The 14,752-nt window shown below is 50.7% G+C and overlaps 1 protein-coding gene across 2 annotated transcripts in view; it reads left to right on the top strand.

Moving 5' to 3' along the window:
* TTC25 (tetratricopeptide repeat domain 25) overlaps positions 1–14,752 on the top strand; it is a 63,259-nt gene that overhangs the window by 17,550 nt on the left and 30,957 nt on the right. For both annotated transcript variants that reach the window (XR_003943996.1, XM_030221119.1), the window contains exons 5-7: positions 1,528–1,693; positions 3,278–3,502; positions 4,929–5,136. Coding sequence is in view for 1 of the 2 variants with exons in the window: in XM_030221119.1 (XP_030076979.1) it covers positions 1,528–1,693; positions 3,278–3,502; positions 4,929–5,136 (599 nt within the window). In the remaining variant the exon portion in view is untranslated. The remainder of the gene's footprint in view (positions 1–1,527; positions 1,694–3,277; positions 3,503–4,928; positions 5,137–14,752) is intronic.

Below are 14,752 nucleotides of genomic sequence, written 5' to 3' on the forward strand. Positions count from 1 at the left end.
TTCCTATTTGTTTTAAAAGTATTTTCATGTAATTTCATTGAGTGTCCCCTAGTCTTTGTACTTTTTGAAAGAGTGAAAAATCGATTCACTGTTACCCATTCTACACCACTCTGGATTTTATAGACCTCAATCATATCCCCCCTCAGCCATCTTTTCCAAGCTAAAGAGCCCTAACCTCTTCAGCCTTTCCTCATAGGGGAGGAGATCCATCCCTTTATCATTTTGGTCGCTCTTCTTTGAACCTTTTCTAATTCCGCTATGTCTTTTTTGAGATACGGCGACCAGAATTGAATGTAATACTCAAGGTGAGGTTGCACCATGGAGCGATACAGAGACATTATAATATTCTTGGTCTTATTTTGCATACCTTTCCTAATAATTCCTAGTATCCTGTTGGCTTTTTTGGCCACCACTGCACACTGGGCAGAAGATTTCAGCATATTGTCTGAAATGACACCTAAATCTTTTTCTTGAGTGCTACCTCCTAAGGTAGACCATCAGGTAACTATGATTCAGGTTATTTTTATCAATGTGCATCACTTTGCATTTGTCCACAGTAAATTTCATCTGCCATTTGGATGTCCAGTTTTCCAGTTTCCTAAGGTCTTTCTGCAATTTTTCACAATGCAAATGTGTTTTTACAACTTTAAATAGTTTTGTGTCATCTGCGAATTTAATCACCTCACTCATGGTTCTGTTTTCGAGATCATTTATAAATATGTTAAATAGCTCCAGTCCCAGTATAGATCCCTGTGGCACTCCACTATTCACCCTCCTCCATTGAGAAAAATGGCCATTTAACCCTACCCTCAGTTTTCTCTCCAGTAACCAATTCCTAATCCATAGAAGGACATGGCCTCCTATCCCATGACTTTGCATGAGATAAGGGTGTATGCAGTACCTCAATTGTATGCAAAACTATCTCATGCATATCCATGGTGAGTATCCTGAAAATCTGACTGTCTGGCTGTGTCCTGAGGACTGGGTTCAGAACCCTGGTTATAAGGTAATGTAATCTTATTTGTCACAGTTTATAAATGTTATTTGTGCTTGTTTATAAAAACCAAAAGGTAGTGATTGAGAGTTCAGATGAAAAAGGCAGAGACAAAACTGAGCTTTAGGGTTTGGGGTGTTTTAACTGCTCATTTTGAGTATTAAAGATTGTAACATGTATTTATAAGATAACCTCATCCATTTCTAGTCGTGCAATTTTGAGGATAGCTCCACACACAGCATAGCAGAAATCATAGGAAACCAAGATCAACAGAAGCCTTGAATAGTCAAAATCAGTGGTGATTTTGCACTGGGCTAAGCCAGATCGCTGACCTGGAACCTTTTTGAACTGACTTCCGTTTGTCCTATTACAGCTTGAAGATGGAGGCTGCCACTTGCCCCACCTAGTACCCTGACTAGAAAATGACCCCTGAATGAGCAGCCTAGATAGACCCCAGCTGATGCATGCATGCTGACAGGGTTGCATGTGTCTGTGATGTTCTTAACCATGCCCTTTGTGTTTCTGTATGCCAGACTAAAAAATCCAAGCAGAAAGTTCATGTCCTGCTTTCCAAGAGGGATCTGAGACAGCAGAAGGAAAAAGATGAGACTGTGGCAAGAAGCGAGAAAACAGTCCGCAAACTCCTCGGTCGCCTGTACACGGACAGGGCTTACCTGACAACTTTGCTCAAGGATGAAGGTTTTCACTCTGCGTTCTTTGGCTTGAAATATTTTTGGCACTTGTCACAACTATCTTGCCATTCCACTTCAGCCATCTCAATATTCAAATGTATCGGGCCCCCTGCACTGACATGACAGCGCCTCTCACCTCCGTGTGGAAGCGCTGCAGGCAGCAGCAGAGTGATCTGCTGCTGCCTGCAGCGATTTCACACGGAGGTGAGAAGCGCTCTCATGTTAGTGCAGGGGGCCCAATACGGAGGGGGCGGGAGCGGCAGCGAGGAGGGTAGCTGGACATGGGGGGAGGGCAGGGGGGAGAGAGGAGGGTTGCTGGACATGGGGAGAGAGCAGGACAGAGAGAAGGGTTGCTGGACATGAGGGGAGGGCAGGGGAGAGAGCAGGGGGGGAGGCCAAGGGAAAGAGGAGGGTTGCTGGATATGGGGGGAGGGCAGGGGAGAGAGGAGGGTCGGTGGACGGAGTGAGGCCAGGGGAGACAGGAGGGCTGCTGGACATGGGGGGGAGGGCAGGGGAGAGAGAGCAGGGTTGCAGGACATGGGGGGAGGGCAGTGGAGAGAGGAGGGTTGCTGGATATGGGGGGAGGGCAGGGGAGAGAGGATGGTTGGTGGACGTGGGGGTGGCCAGGGGATACAGAAGGGCTGCTGGACATGGTGGGGGAGGGTAGGGGAGAGAGCAGGGTTGCTGGACATGGATCGGGGGAGGGCAGGGCAGGGGAGAGAGGAGGTTTGCTGGACATGGATGGATGGAGGTGAGAATTATTGCATTTTGCAAAACACAAATCTCGCCTGTTTTAACGGGCTTAACGGCTAGTAGGAATATAATGAGCTGCATGGCAATGTAGCCTGCACTAATCATTAGCATGCCTTAGTAAAAGGACCTCATGGAATGAGAGTGTTCTGCCATTCCCTACCCTGAACTTGTGATTTTATCTGTCATGTGCTTCTTAAATGTCAGGGTGGTGCCTGGGCTCCATATTCTCAGCTACCTCCCCAGTAGGGTTCAAAGATGGCCTGCAACATCTCCAAGTGACCCACACCACATTCGACTGTAGAAAATCATTTTGCCTGTATAAGTGATTTATATGCTGAACACCCATACAGCATCTCAGCCCAGGTCTCATCTTTCCCTGGGATTCTACCATCCTTGATAAAACAGCCCAATGTCTACAGTATCTCAGTGGTGACAAATGCCAGAATATTGAGTCCATATGTGACTGCTCAGACCTCTATAGTGTTTGTTGGCTAAAAGTTAACTTCTATGCACATTTGGTTACTGTATAACGAGAGGAATTACCACCCTGTGCTGCTGTCAGCTATTAACCTAATGATACCAGTTCCATTAAAAAACACAGCTTGCTCTTCCAATGATTGTTTCACTTTGCAGTATCCAAAAGAGATTTAAGCAGAAAGGAGCGATGCCCTCACCTATGACGCCCTAAAAAATTTCTGGGGATAGGATGTTTTAATGCTGTTGCTAAGCCCTTTCATGGGCATTTTGGGGTTTTTGCTGCTGATGTCATGATACTCTGTCTCTCTTTCTCTCTCTCTCTCTCCCTCCCTCCTGACTGCAACCATCCGTATTTGTGCAGACCTGGTGAACAGTAACAGCAAAACAGGGCTGAAGCTCCGAGACTTGATCATAGGTGGCATCACCTATCTGGATACCCGCACAGAGTTCTGGAGGCAGCAGAAGCCTATTTACGCACGGGAGAGGGATCGCAGGTTCGTGCAACAGAAGTGGAGCAGGAACAAGAAGACAAAGCCCTCTGATCCCACACGCTACATCCTGAAGAGCCTGGAGGAGATCGACATGTGTAAGTGTAGGCCTACATGGGTATAAAGCAATGCTTCCTCTACTGAGCACCCTATGAACCGTTCAGACTAAGAAGAGAGCATGTCTCTGGGTGGGAAGCTGACATGAAACAGGTCTGTAGCTAGGGGTACCTGACACTGACTGTCCCAGGCTCATGTGAAATGAACTTGATTAGGCCCGGTTGTTCCAATGAACTTATGGTGATGAAAAAATAAATTAATTAACAGAAAAGGGGGGAAAAACCCCTGTGACTGAGTGACCCCCGAGTGCTAGATATGATGATATGAGGGCACAAGAGCATAGCAACAGGTGGGCCTGGGTAGGCCATTGCCTCTCTACTTTGAAATCAGGCCCTGCCAGTCAGTGGCAGCTCCCCAGGCCAATTAGAGGAGAACAGGAAGTGATGTAAACATCTGCACTACCTTGTGCCCAAACAAGTTAACCTAAGGCCCCACCAAAAACTTGGTTTGGCCTATGCCACTGGGGCAGAAGATAATGGAGAAAGGCTAGGCACACGTGTGCTGATGGGAAAGCTATTAAGGATATACATATGTACAGAGCTGCCAAGTTACCAATTCCAGGAGGGAGACTTTTTGGCCAGTCCTGGATTTCTGCCAACCTCATCCTGGTGCATTATGGGACCTGCAGTTCAATGGATAGCATCATGGACAACAAATACTACACTGCTTTGGGAAGGAAGTAAGTTTAAAACCAGGACTGGTCAAAAAGTCTCCCTCCTGGAATGGGTAACTTGGCAGTTCTGTGAACAGATACCTGAGTAGGGCAAGAGAGACTGGGTATTGGATTACATATAGGACTAGCGGCATAGGTTCAAATGATGTGCCCCCAAATGACTGGTTTAGAAAAACCTCTAGAGTGCGAGGCTGAGGGGGAGAGTCCACTGAAGATTGGGGAGTGGCTGTAAATGTGCCCCCTTGGGCAGAATATACCCTGCAGTATAGGATTTTGCATACTGATTTTCCTAGGATGGTAGAGAATTAGAGAGGAATATATAAATCCAGTCCTGGATGAGGAAATAGCCTACAGACAGTCACACTCTATGGCTGGCTGCTGGGATGTGTCCTGAGCACTGTGGATGGAAAATGATGGGGCCGATTGGTGCATGTCATACTTGGAACTCTGTACAACACCAGTCTGGCCTCACCAGGAAGTGATGTCACACAATATGTTTCCCAGTCCGTGCTGAGCCAGTCCTGGTTTCACTCCATTGTACAATGGGATATGGCGTACTCCTGTGTTGTTAGGGGCATCAGAATTATATTGCCATATATACAATGGGGTTAAGCAAGAATCGAATTAAGTCAGACTGGAAAAACTAAACGGAGGCAGATGCTTCTGTGCATATTCAGCACTCCACCAGCACTAATGGGGCCCTCTTGGACCTCTCGCTTTGTGTTCTTTTGCAGTGCTGACCCACAGCAACCCCGAGGGAAGCTGCAAGAAGGCCCAGCATGTGCTGAAGCGGGTGGAGCAGTGGACAGATGAGGACGTGCCCAACCGGCATGAACTGATCGGGAACCTGCACAGCTGCATCGGGAATGCTCAGATCGAGATGGGGCAGATGGAGGCAGCCCTGCAGAGCCAGAAGAAAGACCTCGAGATTGCAGAGAAACAGTGAGTACGTCCCTTTGGCTTGCATGTTTACTCGGGGGCATCACTGGCAGCACATTCGCTTCCTTCATACGCACACACAGATGCAGAGGGTTGAACTGGATCTTGAGAGGAGGGAACACAGGTTTGCTGACACCAAACGAGCAACAGAAAGGCCGAAGGGACAAGACTGACCTCATTCTGGAAATGGGTGCAGTAACAGAGCTTATCCCCTCTAGTACTAGGGGATACAGGGAATGTGCACAGGGATACAGAACCTGCCACCTCTTGGAATCTAGGGTTCAGAGGATGGGCATAGGGATACAGAGCCTGTCAACACTTGGACTCTAGGGTTCAGAGGATGGGCATAGGGATACAGAACCTGCCACCTCTTGGACTGGAGGACTCAGGAGATGGCCACAGGGAAACTGGGTCCTGAGAGGAGGAAATACAGGTTCACTGACACCAAACAATGAAAGGATGAAGGAGGAAGGCTGACCTTATTCTGGGAATAGGTGCAGTAACAGAACTTCCATTACATATCTTCCCACTATTCCAGGACCTGTGGGATAGTTGTGTCCATCAACCTGCAGGCAGGGATAGAAAATACTGAGGAGCAGTGGCATAGGAAGGGGGGGGGGGGCGGTGGGGCGGTCCGCCCCGGGTGCATGCGCTGGGGGGGGTGTCGGCTCGCTGGTTCCCTGCTCTTTCTGCCCCGGAACAGGTTACTTCCTGTTCCGGGGCAGAGAAAGCAGGGAAGCAGCAGAGCTGATGCAGCTCCCAGTGACGTGCACTGGGGGCGGATCGGCCTTCCCGCCTGCCCCCCCCCCCCCCCCCCGCTGAAAGGTAGGGTGCGTTTCGGGGAGGGGGGCGCTCCGGAGGGGGGGCGCTGTGCCCTGCACCCGGGGGGGTGCGCAGCGGCGACCCGCCCCAGGTGTCAGGCACCCTCGCTACGGCACTGCTGAGGAGCTGGACTAGATGCAAAGAGAGATATGTCTCAGCTCAGTTTTCAGTTTTATATCTCCAGCTGGTGGATGGACAGACTTTTCAGCCTGTAGTTCTGGGTGATTTGCTCCTGATCCAGTTGGTCAACTGGTCCCCAGTTCAGCTTTGCAGGTGTCTTGAGTCTGCAGAGTCATATCTGTAGGTCTTCAGATCCCTGTCTGTGGTACACTGTGAATTTACTTCTTCCCTCCCATCACCTCTCCCCTGTTTCCTGTGGAGCTCTCCTTTTCCAGCACAATAATCTTAAAAAAAAAAAAAAGGAGAAAGAAAAAGGTTTGCTGAAGAATATGGGACAGAGTATCAGTCCTGAGCCTTTCTCATCTGTAGTAAGACTGTGAGCTTGGGGGGAGCAGCTGCCAGTAGTAAGTCTGTATAAAGTTTGATTCAGAACCGCTTGAAGGGCTGCAAGTTCTACTTGGTGCAGGGGAGGGATCCTGACTCACCGCTTGGGACATGATGTGCTGCGCTGGTGACAGGGTGAATAGCAACTCCCACGGAGGCAGGGCCACCGAGAGACTAGACCGGGCCCAGGGCAAGGGCGGGCCCGGGGCAAGGTCGCCCCGCCTCTGACCCCCACTGCCCCGCCTCCACCTCCCCCCGCCGCTGCCGCCCCCCTTGGAGGCCCGGGCCCGGGGAATTTTGCCCCCCCCCCCCCCCTCTCGGCGACCATGCACTGGCAGTTAAACGGTGTTCCTGCTGTGGGACCCACCAGCTGGCGTCAGGGTGTTACAACGCGTGCAAGCTGGGAGTTTCACGGGCCTTGGAGGAACCGGTGGGCAGCAGCAGCACATCTTTGGATTCAGTGAAGCATCGGCATATGCTGGGGTCTTAGGGCTCTCCAGCAGGGTCGGTGCGCAGTTTGATGCAGGAGAGTGTGGGATTGGGCACCTTTTTGTCAGGGCTGACTGGCAATGAGGAGCAGCCTATGGCTGATTACATACAGAGCACAGCCATCATTTTATAGCTTCATGGCCCAACAGAGCATTCAACTGAATTGAGATCTTTGTTTTCTCTGGAGTTTCTATTGCTCTTACACCAGGCCTATTTACTGAAGCAGGGATAGTCAGAGTTGCTACAAGGTGCTTCAGTTTCACACCCTGCTGCCCCTCCAGCTCCTAAGAGATATCATTTAGACCTCCAGGAGTGGGCAGATGAGTCTATTTCTGCTTCTCCCTCCTGATCTGATGTGACCTCAGAGGAGCCATCCTAGGAGCTGTTAGAGGAGAGAGAGCTCTATACTGAGGAGGAGGAGAAGGAGGATTTAAAAGTTCTGAGGTTGTTTCATAAAGAGGAGCTTGGTACTCTTATTTCTGAGGCACTGGTGATGCTTTCCATTGAGGAGCCTTCTGCTTCAGCGTCAGGAGTTCCATCTTCATCGATCATGAGGGGGCTTACAGGTCCTTCTAAGGCCTTTCCTGATTACAACAGAATGGGTTGCCACCGGGCGTGGGGCTGAGAGAGGGAAGAGCCATGACTCGCCTCTACCCGTTAGTTCCAGAGAAGAGAGATAAATTGCAGCTTCCCAGGGTGGGCTCCCTGGTTAAGACGATGACTAAGAAGACCACCTTGCCGGTGGAGGGGGGAATTGCCCTGAAAGACCTACGGGATAAGAAGCTAGAAGGCTTGCTAAAACAAGCCTTTGAAGTGGCCTCTTTGGGCCTTCAAGCAAAAGTGTGCAGCTCATTCGGTGCAAGAATATGCGTGAAGTGGCATCAGCAGTTGGCAACACAAGACAGGCGCCGTAACACCCAGCTGGAAGCAGGGTTGGCCTACTTGATTGGCACTATCACAGCTATGGCCGTGCCCCACATCCAGATTCACTTTTTTTCCAGTAATCTGGCTCTGTGACATCTCTGGACTGCCTTTTTCCTGCATGGCTGCTTCTGCTGCCTGTTTCCCTGTTATCCAAGCCTCGCTCTGGTGTTCCTGCATCCAAGCCTCATTCCTAGTCGTGACATCATCACCAAAGTCCTTTATAATGCACCTTGGAACTTTCATGCTTTGCCTTTGCAACAGGTCTCTTAACCTTGTCTTTGTGTTCCCTGTTTGGATCCAATTCCTGCTTGGCTTGATTCCTGCCTAGCTTTGTTCCTGAAGCTTTACTTCTGTGTGGGTGTCACAACTGTCAGGAATGGTGAGCCCTTGAACCAAAGCCGGAACTTTGGCAGACAAATCACCTGGGCTGGCACAGGCAGGAATCAGAACAGACTGGACTAAGATAAACTAACAGACTCAACAAGGCAGGACAGTGGTAACTAAACACAGAGCTTAACTATAGCAAGAGTCAAAAGCAGGGCTAGACTAAAAGCAGGAGCCAAGGGTAGAATCAAACAGATACAGACACCAAGGGCAGGGTGTGGCTCTACAGACAGGCTTTCAGGAAGCAAGATTCAAAAGCAAACTCACAGAAACAAAGGAAAGCATTGAAACACAAGACTCAGAGAAACACAGCACAGACCTTCGGGAGCAAGCCTCTCAGGAACCAAGCCAGGCAGGGAAATGCTCTAAACAGGTAGCACAAGATTAAGAGACCTCTTGCAAAGGCAATGTAGGAAAGCTCCTTGGGTCCTTATAAAGGAGTAGGCTGATGATGTCACAAGTAGGAAATGAAGCAGAAGCAGGGAGACCAAAGCAAGGCTTGGCTAACGGGAAGAACAACAACAGGAAATGAAGCAGAAGCAGGGAGACCAAAGCGAGGCTTGGCTTACAGGTAGAACAACAATAGGAAATGAAGCAGACTGGAGAGGTCACAGAGCTAGATAAGGAGAAACAGTAGGTCTGAACATAAGGGCATGGCCACAACCGTGACAGTGGGTTCCCTTTAACACTTTACTTGCTAAATCTGATTTTTGAGTCTGTGTGAGTTGCTCTTCCATTTTGCTGTGCTTTCTAGAACAGCCCTGAGCTATCTCTCCTTGTGGTTTCCCTTTATCCCTTTACTTGCTGAATCTGTTGTTTGAGTCTGTGTGAGCTGCTCTTCTGTTTAGCTGTGCTTTCTAGCATAGCCCTGAGCTGTCTCTCTGTGTTAGAGAGTTGCACGGGGACAGAAATCTTACCCATCCCCGCCCGTCCCTGCTGGAATCTTACCCGTCCCCACCCATCCCCACTGGAATCTTACCCGTCCCCGCCCATCCCCGCAAAAATTTAAACCACCCAACCCGTCCCCACCCGTCCCCGTAAGAATTTAACCCATCCCCACCCATCCCCGTAAGAATTTAATAGTACATAAAAGAAAGTTCCAGTCAGCTCCCTCAGTCTCTCTCTGGATTTGAGCCACAGCACTGTAGGCAAGGAAGGAATGGAAGCTGAAACGTGGAACACTCTGGTGTGCACATGTAAGATTTGTCTCTGATTCACTGGCAGTGTGTGCTGAGAGGTCGCCACATGCACGCGCCAGTAGGTCAGGTGACATCTGATTCTCGTGCCTGTGTCAGAGCTGAGGTCTGTGCACCAGCCTGGGAGCAAAGAGGATTAATAGTAACATAGTAAGTGACAGCAAATAGACCTGAACGGTCCATCCACTCTGCCCAATAGTCACACTCATGATCAATTCATCATTAAATCAATGAGTGCGATATTATATACTTGATTATGGTCTTTCTTTCGTGTTTCTGGAACAAAGACCACAGAAGTCTATCTGGCCCCATCCTTATGTTCCAACTGCTGGAGTTGCCATCGAAGCCCTCTCCAGCCTATTCATGTTCTCATTTGTGGGACACAGACCGTAAAAGTCTGTCCAGCACTGTCCTCATGTTCCAGCCACTGAAGTTGCTGTCTAAGCCCTTTCCAGCCCATCCTACACCAGATTGCCATGTATGAGACACAGACCATACAAGTCTGCCAGGTATCAGCCCTAGTTCATCACAGCCAGAGTCGCCATCTAAGCGTCACTTGACACATCCACACACATGCAGCCATTTAAGGTTAGCTTTTATATAACTTCCATTTTCTAATTAGAGATCCTCTGTGTTCATCCCACGCCTTTTTGAATTCCGTCATCATTTGTGACTCTACCACCTCCTTAATGGAAGACTTTCCACATTTATGCTGTTAAAGCAAGGAAGAAGAGGAGGAGGAGGAGGAGACAGCACTCAAATAAATTGGTATTCGGTAGATGAGAGGCTGGTGCAGGTGCAGCTTACACTTCCACGGGAAGCCCACAGAACTGGTTCCATCCCCGCGGGAACCCCGCAGGAACTGCCTCCGTCCCCGCGGGAACCCCGTAGAACTGCTTCCATCCCCGCGGGAACCCCGCAGGAACTGCCTCCGTCCCTGCGGGAATCCTGCGGGTTCCGCGGGATTCCTGCGGGTTCCGCGGGATTCCCGCGGGGACGGAAGCCGTGCAGCTCTCTACTCTGTGTGGTTTCCCTTTAACCCTTTAATTGCTGAATCTGTTGTTTGAGTCTGTGTGAGCTGCTCTTCCATTTAGCTGTGCTTTCTATCACAGCTCTGAGTTGTCTTTCTGTGTGGTTACCCTTTATCCCTTTACTTGTTTGAGCCTGTGTGAGCTGCTCTTTTGTTTGACTGTGCTTACTGACACAGTGTGAGCTTTCTCTTTGTGTGGGTTTGCCTTTTATCCTTCAGGTACTGTTTGTGCCCGTGTGTAAGTGTCTTTTGACCTTTTGTTTGTGGTTGTGTTCTGCACAGCATGTGTTGCCTTTTTAGTATTTTGTTAGGGGATCTTGTTCTGTTCCTTTCCCCTTTCTTCCTGTTTGTTTGGGTTCCAATTCGGCCATGCGGCCCATGCACTTGGACTCTGTTACACTTGGATTCAGCCTTGTGGCCCATATGAGTGTTCTATCTTTCGTTCCTGGTTCCTGCTATAGCCAAGCTCCATTCCTGGTTCCTGCTACATCCAAGCTCTGTTCCTGCGTTGTCTTTAGTTTGCACTGCTTTATTTGCCGTGTTTTGTGCCTTGTCTTGCCATGTCTGATCCCAGTTGTAGTCTTGTCCTATGTCTGGCAGTGTTTCTGTCTGTGTTCTGTTCTAGCTCTTTGCTTTGCTTCCTTGTCTTGTCTGAATCCCAGGGCCGTGCCGATGCGGTAAGCGAGGTAAGCGCCGCAGGGGGGTGCCCACCTCTGGAGGGCACCACCGCGGTGCTTACCCTCGCCCCGCGCCCCCGAGGACTTTAAATTACCTCGGTCGCAGCCGCTGCAGCAGCGTCGGTGAAAGCGCTGCCGACGTCTCCCTTCCCTTGCACTCATTGGTTCCCTCAGTGTCCCGCCTTCTTCTGACGTCAGAAGAAGGCGGACACTGAGGGAACCAAGAGCGCGGTGGGGCGATGCGCCCCGGGTGTCAGCGGGTGGGGGGTGCGCCGCTCCCGCGGCTCCCACCCTACCTTCTTTTAAAAAAGAAATCAGTAAAGCGGCGTGGCAGGCAGCACAGCTTCGCGTCTGCCCTGCTTGTAAAACAAGTAGATCTCCTTGTCGGGCCTTCGCTCACTGGGTCCCGCCCTCGAGGAAATAGGAAGTTACCTCAGAGGAGGGCGGGACCCAGTGAGCGAAGGCCCGACAAGGAGATCTACTTGTTTTACAAGCAGGGCAGACGCGAAGCTGTGCTGCCTGCCACGCCGCTTTACTGATTTCTTTTTTAAAAGAAGGTAGGGTGGGAGCAGCGGGAGCGGAGCACCCCCCCCCCCCCACCCGCTGTCATCTGGACAGAGCTGGTAGTGGGGTCGGATCAGGAGTGCCCAGATGGCAGATGGGGAGGGGAGCCCAGATGGGAGAAGGGGATGGGGTGGGGAGCCCAGATGGGAAAAGGGGATAGGGAGGGGAGCCCAGATGACAGAAGGGGATTGGGTGGGGTGCCCAGATGACAGAAGGGGAGGGGAGCCCAGATGGCAGAAGGGGATGGGGTGGGGAGCCCAGATGGCAGAAGGGGATGGGGTGCCCAGATGACAGAAGGGGAGGGGAGCCCAGATGGCAGAAGGGGATGGGGTGGGGAGCCCAGATGACAGAAGGGGATTGGGTGGGGTGCCCAGATGACAGAAGGGGAGGGGAGCCCAGATGGCAGAAGGGGATGGGGTGGGGATCCCAGATGACAGAAGGGGATTGGGTGGGGTGCCCAGATGACAGAAGGGGAGGGGAGCCCAGATGGCAGAAGGGGATGGGGTGGGGTGCCCAGATGACAGAAGGGGATGGGGTGGGGAGCCCAGATGGGAGAAGGGGTTGGGGTGCCCAGATGGGAGAAGGGGATGGGGTGCCCAGATGGGAGAAGGGGATGGGGAGGGGAGCCCAGATGGGGTCTGGGGCTGAAAGGGGAGGCCCTAATGCAAGGCATGTGGATGAAGGGAGCTGGAGCTGGAACTGGGGGCTGAAAAGGAGGGTAGGTGGGATAAGGGGGCTAGTACTGGGACTGGGGGCTGAAAAGGGACAAGAGCTGAAACTGTGGGGACTGGGGGCTGAAAAGAAGACAGGGAGAAGTGGCTGGGGCTGAAGCTTGGGACTAGTGAGAGAAAAGGGCTGGGTTTGAAACTGGGGGCTGAAAAGGGGACAGGGAGAAGTGGCTGGGGGCCGAAGCTCAAGACTGGTGGGAGAAAAGGGCTAGGGCTGAAACTGGGGACTGGTGGGATAGTGGGGCTGGAACTGGGGGCTGAAAAAAAGGGGCAGAGAGAGGGGACAGATCCTAGATGGAAGGGGGAGTCAGAGGGAGGGCAGACCTTAGATGGATGGGAGAGGGAGGGCAAATGGTGGATTGAGCGGACAGAGAGAAAGGGCAGACAGTGGATGGAAGCGATAGAAAGGGCAGACAGTGAATGGAAGGGGGAGAGAGAGGGCAGACAGGGGCAGATGGTGGATGGAAGGTGCTGAGATAGAGGGCAGATGTAGATGGAAGGGGCAGGGAGAGAGGGCAGACATTGGATGAAGGGGACAGCAGAGAGGGCAGACACTGGATGGCAGAGAGAGAACAAAGACAGATGCTGGATGGAAGGAAGGAAGACAGTGAAAAGAAGATGAGGAAAGCAGAAACCAGAGACAACAAACTGTAAATAAAATATTTACTTTTATTTTTTTGCTTTAGGATATAGTAGTATTGTAGCTGTGTTAATAAATGTTTATAATAGGTAATCTTTTTATTGGACTAATTTTAATACATTTTGACTAACTTTCGGAGAATAAAACCCCCTTCCTCAGGTCAGGATAGGATACTGTAACAGCACTATACTGTATTGACCTGAGGAAGGATGTTTTGGCCTCTGAAAGCTAAATGTATTAGTCCAATAAAATGGTATTATTTTATTTTCTATATTTGTTTTATTTCTATTTGTTAATTTGTAAAGTGGTGATTGGTTCTTGTTAGTTTTTTTCAAATTTACATCTGCAGTCTTTATATTTTGCACAGTACTAGGGGACATTTTCTGTTTCTGTGGTGTTGCATTGTATGCAGAGTCTGGCATCTTGGGGGTTCAGTTAAATTTTTGTCTAGCGTTTGGAATATGTCCACTTTGAGAATTTACATCTGCTATCTTATTTTGCAATGTATAGCAATTTGTTTCTAAGAATATTGCTGACAATTCCTGTCAGTGTGGCAAGTGGTGAGCGATCATTTTCACCGGGGGGGGGGGGGGGCGTGATCATTTTCACGGGGGGTAGGGGCGCCAACTGATAGTCTGCAGGGGGGCGCCAGAGACCCTAGGCACGGCCCTGCTGAATCCAGTTTCTGTCTTGCCTCTGCTTTGTTCAGTTGCCCCAGAATCCATGACACATGTTACGGGTTACGGCCCTCAGTATGTCTTTGGCTGTCGTGGCACATCGGCAACTCTGGTTGCAGCATTGGGCAGCGGATGCAGTGTCAAAGTCACGATAAACTGCCCTTTGTCAGACTTGTGAGTTCTTGTACCAAGTAGAGCGCTGCTGAGCCCGGTACTCAGACCAGGTTCTGCTTGGCAGCCATACAACCCCGGGTTTCATCTGCGCTGACCGCCGTTCCCCAGAGGTTGAGCCCCTAGGTGCGGGCGGCCTGCAGGACTTACGAGATGGAGCTGGAAGCAGGGTGGTGAACGTATCGGCCAGGCAGGCAGCAGGTCAAGAGAGTAATCCAGGTACAGGCAAAGTCAGTAGCCAGGCAGCGGCAAGAGAGTAATCCAGGCACAGGTAAAGTCAATAGGCAGGCAGCCGGTCAAGAGAGTAATCCAGGTACAGGCAAAGTCAGTAGGCAGGCTGCCGGTCAAGAGAGTAATCCAGGCACAGGCAAAGTCAGTAGGCAGGCAGCAGGCAAGAGAGTAATCCAGGCACAGGTAAAGTCAATAGGCAAGCAGCAGGCAAGAGAGTAATCCAGATACAGGTAAAGTCAGCAACAAGGGACAAAGTAGAGAAAAAGCAAACTACTGAGCAAGTAACACCTACCAAAGTAGAAGCCGAAGCATGGAGTCCAGGAAGAGCTCAGCTGATAAAGTGCTGGCGTCTGACATCAGCGGGGACAGGCAGGAGAAGGAGCACAGCCATAGGAGAAGAGCAGGGGAAGGAGGAACCGGAAAACCAATAGGAGAGAAGCAAGGGAAGCCAGGCAGAGAGAGAGCAGACCCAGGTGCATGGAAGCAAAGCAATCAAGGAGCCTGCAGCCAGAGAAGAACGACACACACATGGCTCAGGGTTGTGCCGTTCACGTGTACATGAGGACGCTGCTTGCGTTGAGG

The sequence above is a fragment of the Microcaecilia unicolor genome, chromosome 12 (genome assembly GCF_901765095.1).
Source record: "Microcaecilia unicolor chromosome 12, aMicUni1.1, whole genome shotgun sequence".
NCBI classification, from domain to species: Eukaryota; Metazoa; Chordata; class Amphibia; order Gymnophiona; family Siphonopidae; genus Microcaecilia; species Microcaecilia unicolor.